Source organism: Desmodus rotundus, chromosome 10 (genome assembly GCF_022682495.2).
Source record: "Desmodus rotundus isolate HL8 chromosome 10, HLdesRot8A.1, whole genome shotgun sequence".
NCBI lineage: Eukaryota > Metazoa > Chordata > Mammalia > Chiroptera > Phyllostomidae > Desmodus > Desmodus rotundus.
The window spans coordinates 38,139,099-38,164,482 of NC_071396.1; the positions used below are offsets into that span (position 1 = coordinate 38,139,099).

Here is a 25,384-nt window from a genome sequence, read left to right on the forward strand (position 1 = left end):
ACCCGCGGGGCGGAGCCGTGCCCTGGTCCCACCTCCCCACCAGCCCTCCGCCCCTTACAGGCAGCCCTCCTCTGATAGGCCAGCGCAAGCTCACCCTGACACCAGACCCGGCACAGTTCCCCCAACCCCAGAGCCCGCGCGGACTCTGGAGCGCAACGGGCGCTGGGTCTGTGGGAGGCCAGGAAGAACCCCGACCCCGCGCTTCCCTCCCTATTTGGCTCGAGTGGCCGCTGGGCGGGGAGCCCACGGGCGAGTCTGCCTGCATCACCGGAGTCGGCTCCCCACCGCTCGGGGTCTCCGAGAAGCCGGCCGAACGGCCATGGGCGCACACTTGCACCGGGCGCACCCACTTATGGGGCTCCTGCTGCTGATATCAGGTACGCTCAAGGGCTGAGACCGAGAGACTGAGCCCCGGGAGGGGACGCGGGGTCCGAGCGGCGGGAGCAGGGCGTGGGAGTCGGGGATCGCAACCGCGCGCCCTCCCTCCCTCAGGCAGCGAGCTGGGTGGGGCGCCCGTCCTCCCACCCCCACCCCCGCGCACTGCCTCCTGAGGCCCCTGCTTGGAGCAGAGTCCGTAGACGCACGCCTGGGGCGTCGGCTCCACTATCTGTCTCCCAAGGTGGGAAACGGATGCTAGAGAGGTAAAGACTTGAAGATCCCCTGGGAAAAGAGGACGGTCGTTTCAGGCCGCGGGGCCAAGCGTGTGCGCCAGCCTCCCCTCCCGTCGTCTCTCCACTCTCCACAACTCGCGAGCCCCCTGCCTCAGCCAGGTTAGAGAGAAGGGACTCTGACCCGTCGTCTGAAGTCACTGGCCTGGGAGGGCTGGTTGTACCAAGGGGTGAGGGTTTGTCAGGGTTACAGGGGGACCTGCTGGGAGACGCCACGTGGCTGTGCGCTTCGATCTGCCCCCTGGGTGCTGAGGGCCCCCCCCCCCCCCCCCCCCCCCGCTGAGAGAGCCTTGCGCACCCTGCAGCTCCTGCCTGTAGCCCCTTTTTTTATTGGGAGGAGCGGGAAGGGAGCAGGCACATCCCATTTCAAGACCTGGAGAAGTTTGGATTTCACCAGGGACTCCCCTCACCCCCTCCCGAGATTGCAAGTGGGAAGCAACAGACAGCTGACCCAAGATGCATGGGGTGGAAAGGGGTCTCCAAGGCTTTCAGAGGTTAGGGTGTCTGATCAGGATGTGAAGGATGTGAAGACAGCATCAGCAGGAACCCTGGGTCACACTCTGAGATCGGTGGAGCCGGGAAGGCACCCAGCTTCCAAGAGGGTTGGTAGCCACACCCCGACAGGGTCCTGGGTGGGATGAAGGAGAGCCCCAGGCCTGGCTGTAGTCTCCTAGTGGGAGGCTGGGAGGCAAAACACCTGTCCCAGGGGTGGCCCTGGGTGGCCCTGTCCCTGGAGTGGACTGGTCATCTCCATCATGGAAGCAGCAAATGGCTGTGCCTGTGTAGACGACACACCTGCCCACTGTAACAGTGAGGACAGGAGAGTTCCTTGGCCCAGACCACATGCTAGTGCAGGGCTGAGCCCTCGCTCGTGACAGCCCTGGGATGTGGACACATTTGCAGTCTTCGCTTTTACAGATAAAGAAACTGAGGCTCAGAGAGGATAAGCCACTTGCCTGATTAAGCTCACACAGGATTTGCACCAGATCTCTCCAAATTCAGAGCCAGGCTTATACCCACTGTGCTTGTCACTGAGTGTGTGTGACCTGATGGGATCCCTATCCCGCCTGGGCCTCAGTTTCCCAACCTGTAACTCAAAGGAGCGAAACCAGTCAGAAAGTCTGGAGTTCCACAGAGCTCCCAGTGGGTGGAGAGGAGGCTGTAGTGGGGTGGGTGACTCTGGGGAAGGGACGGGGTGTGACTGGGCTACTCTTCCCAGTGGCCAGCGGCTCCGAGGCCGAGCACCGTCTGTTCGATCGGCTGTTTGAAGATTACAATGAGATCATCCGTCCTGTGGCCAACGTGTCTGACCCCGTCATCATCCAGTTTGAAGTGTCCATGTCCCAGCTGGTGAAGGTGGTAAGTGCTGGGGCCACAAGCCGTGGCTGTGGGGAACGAGGCCTCTGGAAGAGGCTTTCCCGGAGCCTAGCTTTTGTACTTCACACATTTACTTTAATCTACTTTCCAGGACGAAGTAAACCAGATCATGGAGACCAACCTGTGGCTCAAGCAAGTAAGTGACCAGGATCTGAGCCCTGCTGCCCCCTGGTGGTGAATGCTCTATTTGCTGCCGGGAACCAAGAAGGACCCAAAGCCTGAGCTGGGGCCTTCATTTCTGTAGACAAAGACTGGGGTCCACTGACCCATGGGTCTGTTTCTTCTTGGGCTTGGGTCCCAAGGTTCCCCCAGGAAGGACTGCAGGGCCCATCCTTCCAGTCACAGATGACAGACTGCAGCTTGGAGGGAGAAGCCTTCTCTATGGTCACACAATAAAATGGAACAGACCTGGGCCTGGAGCCCTGGCCCCCAACTCTAGGGTGGGGTGCGAGACCATCTCCTTCCCTTTCTCTTACCGAAGACCCATTTGTAAGTCAGAATCAGATGCTGTAGTCGTTGTTGCTAGGGCAGGGCAGGGCCTCTGGATTTTCCTGTTCAGATTCAGGCCAAAGAAATTGTCTTCCAGGAGACCTCCCCAGGGAGGCCCTCCAAGACCTGGACAAATGAATCACTGGCCTGATGGTGAGCCTTGCACCAGCCCAGCCAACTGAGTGCTTAGCTCACGAGCCTTCCTCCAGGAGGCTGGAAAGCCAGGTGGGCACAGTGCCAGCTTGGTGCCGCTCGGCACACAATCCCCCAGGCTGCAGCCTCACCTCTTCCCTCAGGGGCTTAGGATGCAGGTCTCCCAGCCTCTGCACCCAAACCCTACTTGGGTCCCAATGAGATCATGGCTCCTTTCCCAAAACCCTTCAGAGGTCAGCGCCGGTCAGTCTGGAGGTGGAAGAAGGCTGTGATTACTGCCCTGTTTGGGGCTTGGTGGGGAAGGTGTCCGGGGAAGCTCCTGGAGAGCTGTTTCAGGGATGTAAACAGCTTGAGCTTCAGGCATGAACCTGGACCTGGACCTGGCACTACAGGTGGCCAGACTGGCCCTTATGGGACTGATGTGGGGGCTGCCTTGCCCAATCACACAGCAGTGGCCCCGGGGGAGCCAGGACGCCACCTGCACACAGCCCTGTGCCTCCCTGACTCACGCCTGCACAAGACTCTGGGTCCGTGTGGTCTGCAGCACAGAGGTGGCTCCGTGCCGCACAGCAGGGGTGGGAATTCACAAGACGGGTGGTGTCAGAGAACAAAGCCAGACTGGTCTTTCTGCTGCCTCCTCCCCCCAGATCTGGAATGACTACAAGCTGAAGTGGAACCCCTCTGACTACGATGGGGCGGAGTTCCTGCGTGTCCCTGCACAGAAGATCTGGAAGCCCGACATCGTGCTCTACAACAAGTAAGGGCGGCGGCTTCACCCTCACTGGAGGCCTGTCCTCCCTTGGACATTTTCCCACAGGGCTTCATTCACTGGTTCATACCAGAGGCATTTATTGAGCACCAACTGAATGCCAGCTGCTGCAGATGCAGCAGTGCATAGAACAGACACAACCCCTGGCTCCAGGGAAGATAGGCCTGACTCATAATATCCACGCGTGCAAGTGCAGAATAGAGGGACAGTGGTGGCCGCAAGGGAGGGAAACACATAGTGGGGTGGGTGGGGGGAGGAGGGAACCCCTGCCCTGTGGCCCTTCCTAGGACTGACTTCCCTGTAAGTCAGGTCCCAGTGGGCCTCATGAAGTGAGACCTCAGGAAGGTGGCATTCTTCTGCGCACCTGGTGATTCAGCCCCGCCCTGCCCGACCCTCTGCTCCAGGAGCCTCCGAGGTTCCTCCTCAGCCATCTGAACCTGCGCCGTGGCATCCCTCTGTTTTACAAAGCTGATACTCCCCACACTTGGCTCTGTTATTAGGCTACATAAATTTTAACTGATATTTTATAGTATGTGCTATTCTTTGGTATTAAAAAACATCATTTTTTCACCTGTGCTTTATCTGTAGTTATGAAGTTTTAACCATTAAGCATTTTTCAGTACAACGCTTCATATAGATTTAGTCTAATCTGATCTTAATGAAGAAAAGCGTTCTGTGATTAGGTTTTTATGCTGTATTAGTACAATTAGCATATTTTACAATTAGTATTAGGAGTGCAGAAGCTATGTTTTTGGCTGAATCCCACTTTCTGGTCACTAGCTAAATGAAGGCGGATCTTTAACCGCCCCAGAGACGGTCCGTGTTTAATTTACTGTTTCCTCAAGAAAAACCGGCTTTCATGAATATGATTCTTTCATGTGATTTATATTTGTCAGTTGGTCCCTAGAGAGTGGGGACGCGAGAAACTTGGCCGGTGTGCAGTGTGAGCCGTCCTGTCCAAAGGCCCCGAGGGAGTCGGCAGGGTGGGAAACAGTTTTGGTAACCTCAATGAACAACACGGGCAAAATTTTTAATCCCATGGTTTAAGTATTACAACTGTTTTCTTCCTGGAAATCTTGGGTGAACCGTGAACTTTAGGAAGTATGGTTGTAACAATACTGAGAGACACGGTGAGGAGCTTGAAATTGGATTTGGGAGAAGCAGATATTGTAAGGAATTTCCTTAGAATCTGAAACTGAAAATTATATTGAGAGAAAATCACCCAACTCCTCTCTGATAGAATTTCAGGATTCATCCTCTGTTGAGGTTTCTCTTCATTTCAACCCTAGAAACACCTTTGAGCTTCTTATGCCAAAGTTTCTCCTATGAGCTTTGATTTTCTAAAATTCAATCTCCGAATCCTCAGAAAGCTCACAATTTACCCTAAGTCCCCACAAGTTCTTAACTCATTGCAACCTTTTTAGATAATACTTTTAGGTGACTTACCTGGATAGAAAATCCTTGGCTTGTTTTTCCTTCCATGAAAATCTTAAAAATGCTGACTTATGTCCTGGAACAAAGTGTCACTCTCAAAAATCTGATGCCAGTCTAATTTCCTTGTTTTTGTAAAACTGGGTGACTTTTGGGAAAGGGGACACTGTTAGTAAGTGTCCCGGGACCCCAAATGCAAACCAGGACTGTGCTGGACAAACTGGGACGTGCAGTCAGCTTGCTTATCAGTGGGCTGTTCTTTCTGCTTGTCTGACCAAGAGATGCCTTTCCTTTGTTTTACTCTACTATGTCCTTAAGAAGACTTCTTTTATTCTAGAAGGAAGAAGAAACATGGGGAGACAGTGGGGAAACAGAAGGTGTGAAGGAAACTCTTACGCTGAGCTTGAAAGACAGAGTCAGCACACACGATTATTTTAAAGCAGTGCTGGGAGTGGTGGGGAGTGCAGTGAATGGGGGAGATTGGGTGTGGTAGCAAACCAATCTGGCAGGGTTCAGTTCCAGGGGGCTCCCGCGGGGTGTCGCACACATGGTGGGCACACGTCGGGTGTCCGATGGAGACTGAATGAGGAGGCACTAATGAGGTCCAAACCACAGGAGCAGAGGGTGGCAAATATCCCCAAAGGTCACCTGCCTTTAGGATGACAACTTTCATCCTGTTTCTTTGCTTAAAGGGAAAATTTTCTGGCATTTGGGGTGTCTCAGTAAAAAGTATTGTATGTCCCCATTGGTACGTGGGGTGGCGAAACAGGTGACCTTTCACCGCACTTGGAGCTCACACGTTCCAGTGTCTGAATCGTTGCTTAGCGTTTACCTGCTGCCGCGTGACACCTGGACCGGAGACCACATGCGATGACCATTGCCTCCTCGTTGTCCTTGCAGTGCAGTTGGGGACTTCCAGGTGGATGACAAGACCAAAGCTCTACTCAAGTATACAGGGGAAGTGACGTGGATACCTCCGGCCATCTTTAAGAGCTCGTGCAAAATTGATGTGACCTACTTCCCGTTTGATTACCAGAACTGCACCATGAAGTTCGGGTCCTGGTCCTACGACAAGGCGAAAATCGACCTGGTCCTCATTGGCTCCTCCATGAACCTCAAGGACTACTGGGAGAGCGGCGAATGGGCCATCATCCGAGCCCCAGGCTACAAGCACGACATCAAGTACAACTGCTGTGAGGAGATCTACCCGGACATCACGTACTCGCTGTACATCCGGCGCCTGCCGCTCTTCTACACCATCAACCTCATCATCCCCTGCCTGCTCATCTCCTTCCTCACCGTGCTCGTCTTCTACCTGCCCTCCGACTGCGGAGAGAAGGTGACCCTCTGCATCTCGGTCCTCCTGTCCTTGACTGTCTTCCTCCTGGTGATCACCGAGACCATCCCCTCCACCTCACTGGTCATCCCCCTGATTGGCGAGTACCTTCTGTTCACGATGATCTTTGTCACCTTGTCCATCGTCATCACCGTCTTCGTGCTCAACGTGCACTACAGGACCCCCACCACACACACGATGCCCACGTGGGTGAAGACCATATTCTTGACCTTGCTTCCCAGGGTCATGTTCATGACCAGGCCAGCAGGCAGTGAGGGTAACACACCAAGGCCAAGACCAGTCCACAGTGCTGAGCCCTCCAGCCTGAACTGCTTCAGCCGTGTGGGGTCCAAGGGCTGCCAGGAAGGCCACCCCTGCCAGGATGGGCTGTGCCGATACTGCTACCACCGCGGGACAAAGATCTCCAACTTCACCGCCAACCTCACGAGAAGCTCCAGCACCGAATCTGTCGACGCCGTGCTCTCGCTTTCTGCTCTGTCACCAGAAATCAAAGAAGCCATCCAAAGTGTCAAGTACATTGCTGAAAATATGAAAGCACAAAATGAAGCCAAAGAGGTAAGATATTATATAGGTTGTTCGTTCACTCAACAAGGCCAAGCGTGGGGCCTGTGTAGGGAATTAGACCCTGCAGTCAGCAGCCTGTGTCCCGACCAGCTCCTCCGTGACCAGTTCCATGTCGCCTCCCCTCTCCGAGCCTGTCTTCTCATCTGTTAAGATGGGTGACAAAGCTTGTGAGTGTATGGTGCCCTGAATTAGCCACTGGGCTTCCAGCACTCTGGGCCAGGAGAGGGAGCCAGGAGCTTGCGCTAGCTCACCGTTTTGCCTAAACTCATGTACCTGTTATTCATCATTAGTTCCAAAGTTTCCAGAGAATGGCCACTGTCATTGCACCTTAAAGACTTTGACAGTTAAATGCAACAGTAATTGTGACCTAGCTTTTTGCAGCATTGTTCGTATTCCTGTATGAGATACAAGTGCCATCTCTCTTCACCAGGCTAAACCCTGTAAGGGGCATTGTTAAATTAGCATTAGCGTAAACAGATATTACTCCTTAAGAATTCTGTGTCAGGCACATTCGTTCATTTAATCCTCATAACATCCTATGTGGTAGGTACTGTTCTTATGCCCGTTTTACAGATGAGGAAACGGAGGCTAAGCATGGTCACATAACTTACCCAGAATCTCATGACTAGCAAGGAGCAGAGCTGGAATTGTAATCAGTCTGTCTCCAATCCTCTGCCTCCCCAGCCCATCTCCCAGGCCTGAGGATGCTTCCCCAGCAGAGCCCGGGAGGGAAATGCAGGGCCTACTGTGTATTGGAAGCACTTACAAACCAGAATCTGAGGAATTCAAAGAGAGCACCTTATGGCAGATACAGTATCATTACAATTTTACATGTGATTTCTTAGTGTCACCAAGGGGACACGTTTATTCCAGCTCATCATGGTGAAACCCGTCCTGTCTCCCAGCCCCATTTCAGTCACTTAATTAAATCACTGCATCGGTGATGCCTCTTGTTTATGCAATTATTTCTTCCAAATCAGTTGATTCATGGATTCTCTCTGCTCAATTCAATTATGGTTTCGCTGCTGTCCGAGTTGTCTAGGAGGATAATGAACGTACAGTCCCCCTTCTCATTTCCAGCATCGGTTGAAGCCTTATTGTCCCTCTCTTTCTTCCATCTTTTACTTTGTTATCAGCAATTATTTCTCATTTTCAGCCTGTTCTATAACCATACAGAACCCCATAGCTTGGACTTGTAACGTGGTTATTTGGGCATTGCCAGGGGCGGGGGACAGAGGGACAGAGGGAGAGTAATGATGGAGTTGCCCTCATATACTGATCGCAGTTTTGGCTGTTGAAAGGAAATTATATCTAAAACTGGGTAAAAACTCGTACTTTGAAACAATGGCAAGTGATGCTGGATAGTATTCGCTATTCTAACAAAGGCCCAGGATCCTCCACAAAGGTGGGAGGCAACTAATTGGCTTTACTAACTATAAATTGGAAAGTGGGTGTAGCTCAATGGATTGGGCCTGTGAAGTGAAAGGTCGCCGGTTCGATTCCCAGCCAGGGCACATGCCTGGGTTGCAGGTTCAGTCCTGGACTCTCTCTAAAAATAAATGAACAAATCTTTAAAAAAAAAAAGAAACTTCTGATTTAAAGCAACACAAGGGGGAGGAGGGTATATGGGGAATAAATGGTAATGGAAAAAATACAATAAAGATTTAACTTAAAAAAAAAATAAAGCTACATGACAAATGTTTTATACTATTTCTCTAGTGCCTAAAGAGAAACTTAGGAATGAGCATTTCCTCAGACAACATCAACGGGAAAAATGGTTCCTTGCCTTTCAGTGGGAACCGCTGTGATGTATTTATTACATGTTCAGGAGTAAAAAGGCATTCACGCTGTCTTCTCCTTCCTGCTTTGTTTTTTCCTCTTTCATGATTTTTGTTCTCATTTTTCAGATTCAAGACGACTGGAAGTATGTAGCCATGGTGATAGACCGTATTTTCCTGTGGGTGTTCATCCTGGTCTGCATTTTAGGGACGGCCGGGCTGTTTCTGCAGCCCTTGATGGCCCGGGATGACACCTGAGCACCAATCCATGCATCTGCCTGGGGCACATTGGGTGGGAGCTCTTTTTCTTTAAATTGTGGTGAAACACACTTAACATGAAATTTACCATCTGAGGCATTTTTACATTCACAGTTCAGTGATATGAAATATATTTTCATTACTGTGTAATCATCATCACTACCCATCCCCATAACTCTCTGCGTCTTGTAAAACTGGAACTATACACCCATTAAACAGTAACTCCTTATTTCCCTCCCCCAGCCTGTGGCAACCACCATTCTACTTTCTGTCTGTGAGTTTGGCTAATAGATATTTCATACACGTGGAATCATAGAGTATTTGTGTTTTTGTGACTGGCTTGTTTCACTTCACATAATATCCTCAGGGTACATCCATGTTGTAGTGTAACACAGAATTTCCTTCCTTTTTAAGGCTTAGTTGTATTCCATTGTCTGTAGAGACACATTTTCCCATTCATTCACCTACCGAGGGACGCTGGAGTTGTTCCCCCCTGCTGTGGATAATGTGCTGTGAATGGGGTGTACGATTATCTCTTTGAGACCCTACTTTCAGCACTTCTGGGTGCGTGATAATGCTATCTTTAATTTCTCGAGGATACTGTTTCCACCATGGCTGTACCACTTTACATTCCCACCAACGGTGCATAACAGTTCCATTTTCTTCACATCCTTGCCAACACTTTTCTGGTTTTTTGATAGTAGCCACCCTGCTGGGGATGAGGTGGTATCTCATTGTACTTTTAATTTGTATTCCCCTAATTAGTGATGTTGAGCATCTTGTCATGTGCTTATTGGCAATGTGTACCTGCTTTGGAGAAATGTCTGTTCCAGTCCTTTGCTCATTTTTGAGTCAGGTTGTTTGTTTTTTTCAGTTGTTACCTTTTAGGTCTGTATATATTCTGTATGTTAATCCCTTATTAGGTATGTGATGTGCAAGTATTTTCGTCCATTCTGTGGGTTGCCTCCTTACTCTGTTGATAGTGTCTTTTGATGCACAAAATTTTTAAATTTTCGTGAATTCCAACTCGTCTGTTTTTTCTCTTCTACCTGTGCTTGTGCCGTATTCAAGAAATCATCGCCAAATCCAATGTCACAAAGCAATTGTCCTGTTTCTTCTAAGAGTTTTATTGTTTTAAATGCCTCACACACTTTGTATTATGAAGCTGCTGTCTTTACTTTTGGCATTTCAAGGTTTACTTATTGTCCAGTTGTCTTGATTTTAGTCAAAAAAGATTTATGTGAGAAAAATGTTCATTATGGATAAATGAACATTTGACCAGTCTTTTGGGTAAGGTAAAGAAATGTGAGAATATAAATCTTCCACAGTGATAGAACATGTAAAAATGAGCTAAATATGAAAATTGTTTCCCTTTTTTCCAGTGGTTGAAACATGGCTGGATAGAAAAACTTGCTGTTCTGAAACGTAAAAATCATCTGGTTGCGTATCACACAGATTTCTCAGTGGTTTTTCTTATTTAGCCCATAATGTCCTGAAAGTTTTATGCTATTTCAGCAACATCCCACTGCCAGATTCTTACCGTGCACTCCTTGTTCTTAACTGTTTCTCTAAAGCCTAGAGGCATGTCTCCATTGCAAAGAGACTCAACTATTTATTTTGCACAATTCAAAACTGTACTATGAGAAATTATGCCTAGTCACACATTCATCGTTAATGTACTTTTAGAACAGGACACATTTTAGGCTGGATCATTCTGTGTTGGGGACTCTCCCGGACACTGTAGGATCTTTAGTGGCACACTAGCCTCTAGGTGCCGACAGCATTCCCCCACCTCTTGCCAGTTGTGATGACCAAAAATGTCTCCAAAAGTGCTAAATGTCACTTCAAGGGGGAAATTGCCCTTAGTTGAAAACTATTGCTTTAGACAAATCCCTAAGAAGAGAGTGTCACATACTACCGTTCTTAGTCTGAATGCACCGGCAGGAGATGATGGTTGACAGAGAACCTTTTAACCTTCGCACTAATCATCACAGCGCTTTCCTGAGTAAAAATAAAGTTGACAAAATTGCAGCCCATTGTGACTTATGTTTAATGAGGTAAAAGGAAACATTTCTTTAACATTTATATATAAAAGTGGTAAATAATAGTAATGGAAATATAAATAACAGTAATGGAGATATAAGAGGGATCGGAGATGTACGCAAGGTCTATCCAGAAAATATCATCCAGCCATGGAATATGAAAAATGGAGACATTTATTGAAGAACGTGCAAGACACAAGGGACATCATGCATAGGACAATGATGCCTCAGTCCCCTTCAAAGCAGGCACCTTGGGACCTCACAGTTCTCATTGTGCCTCTTCCACTGTTGAAAACACTACAAAATCCTTTGTTGGAATTGCCATCAGATACCCCATCGTATTTTCCTGAATCTCATCAAAGTTCTGAAATGCCTTCCCTTTCAAATGTGATTTTAGTTTTGGGAAAAGCCAGAAGTGGCAGGGCACCAATCTTGGCTGTAGGGGACTGAGTCGCCTGGTTGATTTGATGTTTCACTAAAAAACTGTAGAAGACGTGATGCATTGGCGCACGTGTTGCCGTGACAAAGCTGCCAGTCACCAGCGGCCCATAGGTGCAGCTATTTTTGTCATATTGCATCTCTCAGCCGACAAAGAACATTGAGGTAGCACTCTTTTTTGTTTGGCCTGGAGGGGTGTACTTGTGATGGACAACACCTTCCCAATCAAAAACACAGTTAATGTGTTCTTGGTGTTGCTGCAACTTTGCCATGCCTTCTTCAGGCTTGGAGAACTGGGCGAATGCTGTTGGGATGACCGGGCCTTCATTTGCGAATCATAACTGTAGACCCACAAGTTCATCTCCGGTTACGGTCATCTTGAGGAAATCTGGTTCATTGGCAGCGGCTGGAATCAAGTCATCAGTAACTGCAGCACAATGTTCCTTCTGCTCTGGGAGCAGAAGCTGCAGAACAAATTTGCCGTGACACGTTTCATGCCAAAATCTTGCATCTAAATTTCAGACACACTAGTTCTTAGAACACGCAGGTCAGCTTCAGTTCCCGCACCAGCAGTCGCCCATCTCTGTTGGCCGCAGCCTGTGCGTGTTCAGCATTCGCAGGTGCTCTGTTTGTTGCTGGCCTTCCAGCACGTGAATCACTTTCAACAGATTGATGACCATCCTTGAAGCATTTGTGCCACGGTTTTATTTGTGCTACACTCATCGCATCCTCCCTGGAAGCCTTCTGAATCATCCAAATAGTTTCCACGCAAGAACGTTCAAGCTTAACACAAAATTTGATGCAGATTCATTGCTCTACTTGCTCAGTCATTTTGAATGTGACGGTCACAAAGTACACATGTTCATTCAATGGCATCTACTGTCCCCACTGACTAGTACAGTGAAGTCATCCTTGTTCACACATGCACATTCCAGCCCACTCTCTCTTTGGTTACCAGGTTACATCAGTGTAGCGCAAACATTCTTGATGGCTGGACTTTTCCTGGACAGGCCTGGCGGGACTTTTTCTGGACAGACGTAAAACATGCTAAAATAGCTAACAGGCAATGTAAATGAGCAAAACCAGACTTTCACTTATTAAATGGCATTAAATGCCTACCTACAAGAAAACACCGATTCAAGCATTCACTTGAACACAGGTGGTAACATAACATAAACAAATAAGGCATTTGTTGTCTCAAGAGCTAAAAGTTCTAGATCAAGTGCAAAAGTCCTATCGGTGTATTCTTCCTGGTCATAGCTATTGCAGGAACACTTAGAGATGAAATTTAACTTGCTTACTGGTGATCCACAGTACTATACTGCATAAGTGGTAACAGGCTAAGACTACATTCCTTCTAAGGGCCCTTGCAACTCTCAGGTGCTAGTGTTGTAAATGTTGGAATGAAAGAGATAAAATGGAAACTTCACAGATATGTAAAACGTTTGATGTACACATACCAAATTAGACTGCCATCTTTGATTTCGGAAGATCATTTTCTCATAGAACAATTTAGTACTATCCATCAACATATTTTTAAAATTGGACTCACTTAATTGCTATGGAGTCTTCTAAGATGAAGGATAAAGAGATGTTGCCACAATCTATATAGAAGATGGTTCTACTAATTGTGGAAAATGTGGGCGGGGGACTGAAATAATGTTAGAGATGCACCACTGCACGTCCACGGGGGCAGCCTGCTGTATGATCTCACAACGGAAAGTGAGCTGTGAAAATAACAATAATTACTCAGTTTAAGCATCTAAAGAATAAAGTAAGACTTAAAGGAGTTCCCAGTTGCCTTTTTTTTAAAATTTTGGTTATAGAAAATCAGCATCATATTCCATCATTATCATACTAAGTAGTCAGCTTACCTAGTGTAGCTGTATAACATTGTAGTAAAGACTAAATGTTACTAGATACGGGACAGAAGGAATTTAAAAATGTGTACCTTTACCAAATGCAGGACAAGTTTTGAAGTCCATCTTCAGAAACATCAGGAATTTTCCAGTGCATTAAAATATGAGCTTCACTGTTGATTACAAATATTATAAATTACAAAGTATTATTAGCCAGGATAAAAACATTAGAGTTTTACTAGTACAGGCCAGATAATATTTTCTTGCTATTTTTAGAAGATCAAACGGTATTTAGTTAGTTATTACTTTACTCATGCCGATGGGCAGTCTATTAAGATAAACTGATATGAGCAACTGCTATTCGGTTAAAGCTTGCGTGGAATTTGAAACACAATTGACATTTTCAGAAGTCCACAGGTGCCAGAAGGTATATACGCCTTTTGGTAACTGAATTCCTACCACAGCCGCTAGGGAAGCATCACTTAATTGCATTTCCAATTTGAACAGGGACTGCTATATTCGCCCATTTATAAATCACAGGAACAAAAAGCCCGAGAGAGCCAACAACTGAAACCAGAAGAAAAGTCCACAGAAACAGCCGATCCAGAACCTGGGCTATGAACTTCCAATCTCCAACAACCTGTTGCAAAAAAAAAAAAAAAAAAAAGCCCACATTAAACACATAATTTAACATTGTGTAATTGTTTTAAGATATAGCACACTGAATTAAGGCCAAATCAGTTTCTGATGCCCACTGCTGCCTGACAGCTGGAAGTGACCCTGAGCTTGGAGCTCAGGGACAGATCCCGCCCTCGCTGTTAGAACAGGGCCTCTGCGAGATCTCACAGACTCGCCACGGTGTCATTTACACGTCAGTGTGTAATATTTCACAAGTGGCCTTTTTGATAATTTTTAATAAAAATTAGAATATTATACTACTTGATAATTTTGTCATAATCAAAAAAAATCTTCTGTTCTTAATACATGCAGTTATTTATGTTACTTATTCTTGCCCAGCAGTGTTTACTTGTTTTAATTTTTAAAGGAAACCCAGCCTGAGGTTAACTTCATGCCAAATTAAAAGTTGACTCAGAATAATACCTCTTCAATTTAATCTCCCCCACCCCTCTCCTGCTTGGTTTAGTTTCAGATTTCCCAGGGCCATTTTAATCCAAGGTCTTGAGGACAAGATCTGCTGCCAGGGAACTCCCACTCTCCCCGCTTCTGCAGCCTAAGTGGGCAGCTGGCTCGGAAGGTGTGAGTGGGCTGAGGAAGGGCAGGCTGAGACCAGCCTCAAAGCATGTGGCAGGGTTATCATTCCTTAGAATACCAGAACAGTCGGCACAACGCTAGGTTTACTTTTAAAAATATTTTATTTATTTTTAGAGAGCGGGGAGGGAGGGAGGAAGAGAGGGAGAGAAACATCAATGTGTGGTTGCCTCTTGCATGCCCCCTAATGGGGACCTGGCCTGCAACCCAGGCATGTGCCCTGACTGGGAATCGAACCAGAAACCTTTTGCTTCGCAGGCCCGCACTCAATCCACTGAGCCACACCAGCCAGGGCTAAATTTTCTTTTAAATCATCCAAGATGCCCGGGGGAACTGAGAAGTGGGATGTGTGTAGGTGCCCCATCTTGAGGATGTTTTATCTGGCACAGATCTTGGTCAGGGTCTCTTATAGGATGCATGTCAACCTCTCTGGTCCCCACCCTATGCTTAGTCTAGAAGGGTCATGATCTGCACTTGTGATACAACATGCCACAGACCTCACGGACATCGTTCTCCTTCATGACATGTCTTGTAATATATCGAATGGAATCAAGTGCAGCTTCCAATGTGTTTCTGGAAGATTTTGGTCCACTGCTCCTCTCAGTTTCCTCCTTCTGTGTGAAGTACCTATCGGCGTGACTTCTCATGCAGAGCAGTTTTGGAAGCTTGTGGAGAAATATCTTGCGCACCCACGGGGCCATGGTGTTGTGTGTTGAGGGGCAGCGATGATGAATGTTGATGGCAAAGACCGTCACCATAATTGACAGTGTCACAAAAATCATGGTAAACACCAGATACTCCCCAATCAGAGGTATTACTTTTGAAGAGGAGGGTATGATCTCTTCAATAACCAGAAGGAAGACAGTCAAAGAGACAAGTACTGAAGTGCAGAGGCAAATCTTCTCACCTTCATTTGAAGGAAGATAGAAGACAAGTACAGTTAAAAACGAGAGCCCAATACAGGGGATAATAAGGAACAAGGTATAAAAGAGAGGCAGACGCTTAATCACAAACGAGTAAGTGATATACGGGTACCAGCAACAGCTGTCGGTTCTGTTCCCTTTGCTTCCTGTTGCACTCACAATCTCCCATTCTCCATTATCAAAAAAATCCCTCTTGTCTACATTTTGGTCTTCTAAAATTATGTCCACCTGTGATCCATCATAAGTCCAAGAACCAAACTTCATAGAACAGTTCTGGAGATCGAATGGGAAAAATGTGACATCTATGGTACAGGAACTTTTGTAGTTTGCCGGTGGGGTCCAGGTAACGGTGCCATCATACCTGACAACGGTTTTCGTGCTGGCCCCTTCGAAACGTCCGTCTGCGCTGAAACACACACAGACAATAACAATGTGGGAACTAAACAGCACAAGCACGTATCTCACAAGCCTCATATGAAAGACAGCCTGTGTTACTCCCTAAATTGTGACACTGGAGATGTGCCTGCCTGTGCAGGGACTCTGCTTCGAGAACCGTACACATCTACGCCAGGCCTGATGGATCTACAACTCACAGAATCCCACCATTTTTGTGGCTGAAAAGTTTTCACTTTACACACAAAATAAAATCAGGCTATTTATACAATGGACGTGCCCAGAGCCAGAACCTGGATGCTGGACTCCCCACACAGTGTTCCTCCCTCCAGGACAGACACCAAAAGCTGGCATGTTGACAGGAAAGCGCAGGAGCACCGAGCTGGCCACAGCGGCGCCTCCCACGCTGGGCTGAGTGAACTCACATTCTGGAGAAAGTAGCAGGACACCGCCCACCAACATAAGATTTCTTTGAAATATTGTTCTGTATCTTAAAATTCATGTGAGTTTTACACAGTGCTCTGTAATATATCTATGTTTAATGTGAAAATGTTTTCAGTGACTTAAAATAAAAGGGTGCTCCAGGAAGCTGCACCATGCAACCTTACCCTCCATTTGCTCTTTACATATTGAGAAGTGTGGAGGTAAAAGTTTTAAAAGACTAAAGATGTTTTTGCACAGCATGTGCTTTGTTGTGCCAAATACCTTCTTGCAAATAATACGAAGTACATTAGGATAAGCACAAATTCCCAGGTTTGCCCTGGAGTGGTCCTAGAAAAAATGAGACTGGTACCCAGAATTACCCTCTCTCCAGGTTAAAAGCTACCCTCAAACACATCGAGGCAGGATGCCTGTAAAGCTGTGGTAACATTCCTCATCACGGGATAATTACAATCACTACTTAAGCAGAACTAGAACGATGCACATTTGAACGTAAAGTATGACCTGGAGTATTAGAAAAACACACAAAAAGAGCTGGGAGGCGGTCTGCCAAACACAGAGCCTGGTACAGAACAGGGTAAACAGGGCTGTCAGACCTCCTTAGTGAGAATCCCGCCCTGCCGCCCTCGGGCTGTGTGGTCTTGAACAAGGTATGACCATCCCCGCCGACCGTTTCCTCAATTGTCAAATGGACGTAATGGCACCCGGATCGGGAGGGTCCTGACACACTTGCACAAACCCTGACACACTTGCACGAACAGCACACCCGGCACTGAGCTCGCCGCCAGGCCCAGTGAGCTCAGCGCATGCGTGGTTGCTGTCGGCGCTGGGTGACTGCACCCGCGCTGGCTCTCTCCCCCTCCTCCTTGCACCTTTCTGGACTCCCCTAATGTTCTACAAATTTTAGGAATCAAAGAACACTTTTATGATCAGAAAAGAACGCACACATACAGAGAAAGGAGAGGATCCACAGAACCTACCTGAAAACAAAGAATGGAAGTAAGATGAAGTCATTTAACTTTATAGCTAAACAATTTTCAAAAGGAAGAAAACATCACTAGTGCCTAGTAGACATAGAAGTTTCCTTTTGAAACATGAAACGGCATTCTGAACATAACTTACTTATCAAACAACACGATGTCTGGGGTCCAGAGAGAGTCTGAAGGGACACGTATGACCCTGATCCCTCCATAGTTGTCAGGGTTCCACCTGAGTTTTACATCTCTCCATTCCTTCGGAACAAACAGAACAGCTTCAATTTCAAGGACATTAATAATCAAAAGTACTGAAAACTGTGCTCTTTTTGCCAAATGCAGAAATTTTAGACAGAAATCATGTCTACTCCCCACAGAGAAGGCCCACCTCATCTTCGTTGTGGGCACTGGTGCTCTCGTGTCCCTTTGTGCAGCGGCTCCACGCAGGGTCCACGCGAGACATGGTGAGGCCCGGGCTGAGCAGCTCACAGCCCCGCCCAGCACCCTCCTGCGACTACTAGCCACGCCCGGAGTGGCCATGGGGCATCTATGGCCCAGGGTCACGGGAAACATTCTTTTTTCCAGCTGTATTGTCAGTGATCGGCCGATTCAACCACGCACAGAGCAGCTGGATTTATCACACGTTCCATGTATTGAAACACCTTGTCTAGCCTCCACACAGCAACAACGGTGTGATCACAGCAAGTGGAGACTTGCACCCTGAGAAGTACACCTGCCTTTTAGGAGTTAGGAGTTAGGGAACATATGCATGATGCTCCAGAAAACACACACACACACACACACACACACACGAAACAGAAGTCCTTCACATAAAAGGGAAAAGGTACATGGAAATAATCCATCATTGCCCATTCCCGTCTTTGTAAAGGCCAAAGGGTTTGAGTGGCCAGCCTGCCAGAGTCCCCCTGACCTCATCACCTGCTCTCCTCCTCAGGGCTCATTCACCTCTAGCCACACAAGCCTCCCTGCTGCTCTGTAAACACACAGGCAAACTGGCAAACTCCAGCCTCAGGGCCTTTGGACTTGTGAGTCCCCCTGCCTGACACCCCTCCCCTGGACAGGCCCGTGGCTTCTCCTCCAGCAAACCTTTGTTCAAACCCTACCTTCTCAGTGATCCCTTCCCAGCCACCCTATTGAAAAATACAGGCCCCAGAGTATTTTCCCTCAAGCTTATCAGCCTCTGAGGTACTATACTAGTTATTTATTTTCCCCTCACTAGAATGAAGTTATGTGAGGGCAGAACTTTTGTCTGTTTTATTCACTGATGTTTCCCTAGAACCTGGCACTAAAATGATATCAACTGAGTAAATACAAGAGCTCCATGCACCTCGCCCGTCTGCACCCCACCAATCCACCAAGACCGGATCCTCACGCATGTCCCTTTGTGCTGCAGACCCTGAAGTCATAGCGGCGCCAGTCACCAGTTGGTTGGCCTTTCAACTGTATACATACCTGTTTCAGCCAGACATTTGTTGTCATTAACTGATTTTTCTCATCCTGGAAAACAAAAATCTAAATAAGGCTGATTATTCCAATTACACAAACAATAATTATTTAAAAATGGATTTTTTCATTTCATATAAACACTCCTCCCCATACGGTTCTTGCATTCTGTTCATCGGCCCAGCTCTCCAGAAAAGCAGGGTCTTTTTTTTTTTAGGCTAATTTCACAGTATTCCTTTCAGCATACTCTGTATCTCAGGAAAACTGCCCTAAAATATACCATGGCCATTTTTAGATTTAACATTCACCGTCTCAACCTCTACATTCCCTCAAATCTAAGACACAATGCTCTAATAAATAAGCACAGTGTTACTTCACGAGCCTAGCACTAAGAGAGAAGCAGGCCGACAATAACTTATGAGCCGCCACTGATTGTAAGACGCACCTTGATTTCAGAGGAGCTAAAATGGAGAAACGTGTGCATCTTAGTGACGTAAGTGTTTCAGTGCATTCCTGAGTGACTGCAATGTCATTATTTGCCTCTGTGGAGGCGCAGATCTGAATCCCTGCAAAGCTGCTGTGTAGGAATCATACCAAGGCCACAGCCTCAGGGCAGCGTCGTGAAGCTTGTACACCTACGTTTCTAGAGTACCTGGGTCCCTACAGTCAGGGGAAGGATGGAAGTAGAAATAGCTTAGCGGACTGCAGGGCACCCATCCCCTGTCCTGTCCCAATGGCAGGCGAATGACCCAGAAGGAAGGAGGCCTGGGAAGGCTGCATGGCCATCCTCATACACCGAGGTCCTACAGAGTGACTGCATCTACACAGGAGTGTGACATTGAACACATAATGGCATGCACACCTACCACGTCCACCAACTGAGATATTGCAAGGCCAAACTTTATTCTTATTTTGTCATTCAGGTGTTCCACAGGACGAACCCATCTTTCATAGTCTTGGAATAAATCCTTAAACAAGCTATCTTCATGTTTTGCAACAAAGAAAGGTTCAGCTAATCCTGCATAACAAATTTTTAAAAGTTAGTGTACTGGCTTCGTTCTTACAAATACCTCAATTAAAAAAAAAAAAAAGTCAACCAAGGTGTTCCGCAGCTAAATATAGTCTTTTGCCAATCTTCAGACAAACATGAATTAGCAGACAACATCTGCTATAATTTTAAGCTTCTTCAATAAATTCTTCTTAAATCTTCAGCATTTTCTGCAACCCGGGTATGTTAGAGCTGAACACGTGACTGCTGGTTCAGTTCACTCATGCACTCAGCAAATGTGCAGGGCTGCTGGGGAGCTGGCCTCCGTGCCAGGTGCACAGGTAAAGCAGAAAACTCTAGTACCTGCCGTCCTGGACACACATTTGCATATTTATGTACTTTCATTATATGGTAATCATAACATTTTATGGCTGTGCAGAGAACGCCCCACAGTGGGATTGGCGCCCCTGACGTGTAAGGTGGTACCCGGCATACTTGAACACAGCTGCAGCCCCAGAGTCTAAGGCGGGATGTCTCAGCCCAGCGCTGCCGGCAGTTTGGGCGGGACAACTGTTGCCCAGCGGCTGCCCTGTGCATTCCAGGGTACTCCCTGGCTTCTACCCACTACACACAGTCCCCCTGAAATGTGACAACCAAAAAACATCTCCAGACATTGCCAAATGTCACAAGGGCAGGGGAGGGGACAAAACTGCCCCTGGTTGAGAACTGCTGGTCTCCCATCCTACTCACAAAAGTAATGTGCGGTCACTGTGAAGATTGCAACCAGAAGCACAGAAAGAAGAGCACTTCTCCCCCTGCCCCCCCGCCCCCTTCCTGCAAGAGTAACCGCTGTGGAGTGGGATGTGTAGACATCTTCAAATACACACACAGAGGAAGAACAAAGGTTTTCATGTTCTAGGACTTGCTGTTTTCATTCAATATTCTGTATCAGTATACGTCTGTCCATCTCTAGTCTTTCTTTTTAAGTTATGGGTTTTTCCTAATTTACATAAGCTTTCACCACTGACAGGCATTTATATAGTCCTCAGTTTGGGGTTGTTTTAACAATGGAAAACTGCAGCAGTTAACATCTTGTACACCTATTTCCCACTATACAAGAATTGACAGCACTGACTCTTAGAAGCGGAACTGCTGAGTGAAGGACATATATATTTTATTTCTTGCTAGTTACTGCCAATAACCTTCCCTTTCTTCTTCACCATCTGTAATAAGAATAAAGTAAAATATCTAAAAAGTTGTGTGAGGGTGGTATGTGTTACCTATCCCCAGCGCGTAAATAAGGCACTCCTGGAGCAGTTCATTCTCTCTTACAAGTCTCCTTGTACCTTTTTTTAAGTTAACAAGAAATGACTTGTATTCCCTTTTTAAAAAGCCCTTTTGTAGTAGCCCTCGGAGGGCTATTTTAAGCAACAGCAAGATTCAGCAGTGAGCCTAATCAACCGTTTCATAACTGAGCAGAAATGTGCACTACATCCAGCATTTCAATGTGACGAGGAACTATGCTCACCAATCACTATTTTAAGAATTATAGATGAAATGCAGAGGGCTTTTTTGCCACCCCAGGATTTTCATTATTTTTCTATTGATTTTTATCACAGAATTATAGAATAAAGTATCTCCATGGTCACACGCTTTAGGAAACCTAATGCAAAGCTTGTCCTGACTCTCAGACCTGCAGGGAGAAGGTGACCTCAGGCAGGGTTACATTTAGGTCCAGTCAATGCTTCTCAAGGAGAAGTGACAACTTGCATACTTTTTTAAAAAAGTGTGAGCATCATCAAGTTAGGTAAGCGCTGAGTTCACTATTGTAATTTGATACTATAAACCTCTCCATAGGTAATAAATATGTATTATGAGTTTGTAGGTTACAGTATTATGAGCTAAAACACATGAATGTACATGAAATTGCCTCAGTTCCTATGACCTACGCAACCTTGCTGAGACTTGCAAAGCTCCGCCTGAGCGCTGTCCAGACATGAGTGAATGCGGAGGACTGGACGGAAACCTGGAAACATGATGACAGCTGCTATTTGTCAGGACAGTGGAATGATGTTCATTAGTTTCATTGGTCTTAGGCTGTTTGAGTTTTATAGTAAATTCTCTGTGTCCATAATTACTGTCATCACATCCTCCTGACGATCCACGCAATGGATGTGAATAGGAAACTTCTCTACGACTTCGCTGCTCGAAGTGTGGTGCTCCAAACCACAGCAACCACGTTACTGGGAGCTTGTGAGGAGAGTCTCGGGCCCCACGTCCAGCCTCCCAGGCAGCTGCTCTCTCACCACAGCCCCAGGGGACGCCGGTGCCCTGGCACTTTGAGAAGCCCTGGTCCACAAGACTTGGAGAAGTGATTCTGAAGGTGGCAAAGATGGGGGGAGAGGGCTATAGGGGAACAATTTTGTTCCCTAAGGCACATTTGACAGTATCTGGAGACATTTTTTGGTGGGTGCCACTGACATCTTGTACATGGAGGCCGGGGACACTGCCACACAGCCTACAAAGCCCAGGAAAGTCTCCTATGACAAAGAGCTATCCAGCCCCAGAAGTTGAGAAGCCCTGACCTAGAGGGAAAGAAAGAAAAATAAATCAAAAGTTCAGCTCTGGCCAAGTAGTTCAGTTGGTACAGCATTGTCCTGATACACCAAGATTGCGGGTTCAGTCCTTGGTCAGGGCACATACAGGAATCAACCAAGGAATTCATGAACCAGGAAAACAACAATTCCATGTTTCTTTCTCTGTGTGTGTGTGTGTATGTGTTTCAATAAAAATTTAGTCACAAAGCAGAAGAGAATCATTAAAAAAAATCTCTCCTAGCCCTGGCTGGTGTGGCTCAGTGGATTGAGCGCGGCCTGCAAGGCAAAAGGGGGGCGTTAGAGTCCTGGTCAGGGCACAGGCCTGGGTTGTGGGCAGGGTCCCCAGTTGGGGGCACATGAAAGGCAACCAATGGATGAATCTCTCGCACATTGATGTTTCTCTCTCTCTCTCTTTCTCCCTCCCTTCTCCTCTCCTTAAAAATAATAAAGAAAATATTTGATAAATAAAAATAAAGTTTCAGCCATTTAAAATTTCACAGAACTACACAGCTAAGAAATAGAACTGACTAGTGACTCCCTAATTTCCATAAGTCACTCTCCCAATCCCAGCCAGATCTGTTTAAAAGACCTGCATTATTATAGCTTTGCACAGTGGCAGTATCATTGCAAATGAGGTTTATCCGAGGCACAATTATTGCTGATTGATTAAATAAATACATAAATAATCTGTATTATCTTAATGTAACAGCTAATTATCTATTCTTTATTACAGGCAAAAGTGCCTCCTGAGCCACCTTTCACAGCTGAATGGCTACTGGCAGACTAGACGTTCCCTTTTCCTGAGATCAGGTCACAAAAAAACCATAAGGAAGAGCTATTATTAAGACTCTAAGTCGAGTATGAAGAAAATGTAAATGTGAAAGTAATTATGGTTGAAAGACCTGAGAACCATCTCCCAGTACCCTCTCATTTTAAAGAGGGAGACATAAAGGAGCAGCAAGGTCAAGCAACACGCCCAGGAAAACACAATGACAGGCGCAGGGACTGCAGCCACCCTCCATTCAAAGGCAACGTGGCACAAAAGCCCGGCAGTCAGGAGCGTGGTGCAACCCGCCATCTACTCACATCACTCTGTTCTTTACCTGGTCGCTGACTAATCACAGGGAGCCTTTGATGATCCCTCATTTCACAGCTTAGGACACTACTATCCATTCATGCATCCACAAACATTGCCTGGCTCCTACCGTCCGGGCACAAAGACAAGCAGGATAAACTGCTGTTCTGAAGCAGCTCACTTTGCACCAAGGGGAACGGCCTCACACATGACTGTAACGGAACGCGAGGGTTATTGCAAGAGGGGGTCACTAACTAGGGCGGGAGCAGAAAGGAGGAGGTGGTCACTTCTCATTATAACACTGGACACACACACGAACAGATAGCTATTTACACTCTTTAATGCTCAGCCATGGTGTTTTATACTAAAAGAGATGGGAAAAGTTCCACTTTCACCAAAAGGTTTAGGACCTACCCTTTGCTAGAATGTCGGTCACAGCACCTGGAAATCCGTACATATTACTGAGTCCTGAAAACAACTCAGAGGTAGGCCGTATCGTCCCCACTTTTTTTAAAAGAAGGAAGCTTGTCCAAGTCACATTAGGAGCCATAAGGCGAGCCCAGCTCTGTCTAGCTCCGGAAGCACGTTCCTTTTTTTTCCTGTTAAACTATGACTCTCTCTGCACAGGACTTTCTGTATTTGCTTAAAATGCCTCCCGCATTACTCCTGTTCAGTCTATGCAAAGCAATGCAATCCCCAATACATAATTCTATTCAACATTCTTGCTTTCTGGAGTCAGAAACCAACCCTTAAAAACCGTAAGGAAGGAAAGACAAGAAAGAGTTCTTTAAAAAAAAATCAATGAGAGAGAAACAAGGAAAGGGTTCTTATACCCAAACGTTTCCTCTTTTTAAGAACTTCACTTATAAAAACAGAAATACTGCCGTGGCCGGTGTGGCTCAGTTGGTTGGAGCGTCATCCTGTAGACTGAAAAGCCGAGGGTTCGATTCCCGGTCACAGCAGGTCCAATCCTGTGAGACAGGCAGCCCCTCTCTCTCTCTTCCTTCCTCACTCCCTCCCTTTCTCACTAAAGGCGATGGAAATACAGATGTCGTCAGTTTTGCCTCTTGCTTAGAGGACTCTTCCCTCGTCTACGTTGAGTTCCCACCTCAGGGGCCCCGCACGCTAAGCGGACATTCGCGAGTCCTCCACCTGCTCCGTCCTTGCGGGGGACGCCGAGCGGGAAGGCTGGGGTGCAGCGACTTCCATCCACCCCCCCACCCCCCCACCCCCCCCCTTCTGGGCGCAGGGCGGGTTTCCAAGTGTAGCCGCGCGCCTCTGACTGACAAACTTGTCCCCTCACGGCCCTGCGAGGCCTGTCAGGGGACACGCCAAGCGGCCTTTCCCTTCAGTTCGGTGACCATCTGGGCATTGCAACCCACCCCTCACGCCGGGCCTCCCCGGGAAAAGCGCAGCGTTCTGTCCTCCCGGTCAGGCTCTCCCGTGCCCACAGCCCCGAGCCCCGGCGCTCAGGCTCACCTCCGGGCGCGCCGCCCGGACCGACCAGCGGGACAAGGAGCAGGAGGCGCAGGACCACGAGCCGGGACCCCCGCACTGCCATGGCCCCGGGAGCTGCGCGGGACAGCGGACTCAGGATGGAGCCGCCAGCGGATCCTGCCGGGCGGCCCGACAGCGTCTGGTACCTGGAGCTGAGCGAGCTGCTGGGGAGGCGAGGAGCTGCCCCGCTCGCCCCGCCCCCGCCCCGCCCCATCCCACGCCTCTGCTGCTAGGTATGCTTGTTCACGTAAATTCCTAGGTACAAAAATAGACAGGAGGCAGTTAACAATAGTACAGGAGCCCTGACCTGGTGTGGCTCAGTGGATTGAACGTCGGACTGTGAAGCAAAAGGTCGCCGAATCGATTCCCAGTCGGTCGGCACAAGCCCGGTTGCAGGCCCAGTCCCCAGTAGGGGGTGCAGGAGAGGCAACCACACATTGATCTTTCCTCGTTCTCTCCCTCTCTGAAAATAAAATGTTTTTAAAAACGCCAAAGAACTCATATGTCCCATGGACATGGACATGTAAGGGGAGGGGAAGATACCAGTGGAAGGGGGGGGGCGGTAAAAAGGAGGGAAAAA

At 47.4% G+C, this 25,384-nt stretch overlaps 2 protein-coding genes and 1 non-coding gene across 3 annotated transcripts; 2 read left to right on the forward strand and 1 right to left on the reverse strand.

Annotated features, from left to right (window-relative positions):
• The first annotated feature begins 203 nt into the window (after positions 1-203).
• CHRNA3 (cholinergic receptor nicotinic alpha 3 subunit) lies at positions 204-11,045 on the forward strand. The gene is made up of 6 exons (XM_045196644.2): positions 204-377; positions 1,888-2,027; positions 2,137-2,181; positions 3,335-3,444; positions 5,788-6,799; positions 8,716-11,045. Exons 1-6 carry the CDS (start codon positions 320-322, stop codon positions 8,842-8,844), a joined length of 1,494 nt encoding a protein of 497 aa, XP_045052579.2. The 5' UTR covers positions 204-319; the 3' UTR covers positions 8,845-11,045.
• A 2,351-nt stretch (positions 11,046-13,396) lies between these two features.
• On the reverse strand, positions 13,397-24,939 carry CHRNA5 (cholinergic receptor nicotinic alpha 5 subunit). The gene is made up of 6 exons (XM_053913306.1): positions 24,787-24,939; positions 19,514-19,665; positions 18,657-18,701; positions 17,332-17,441; positions 14,950-15,781; positions 13,397-13,823 (listed from the first exon to the last, which is right to left on the reverse strand). The coding sequence occupies exons 1-6, from the start codon at positions 24,866-24,868 to the stop codon at positions 13,662-13,664; spliced, it is 1,383 nt and encodes a 460-aa protein (XP_053769281.1). The 5' UTR covers positions 24,869-24,939; the 3' UTR covers positions 13,397-13,661.
• Positions 22,834-22,976, forward strand: LOC112306160 (U4 spliceosomal RNA). Its single transcript, XR_002974903.1, has one exon. It is a non-coding gene; the product is annotated as a U4 spliceosomal RNA (small nuclear RNA).
• Positions 24,940-25,384: the final 445 nt, after the last annotated feature.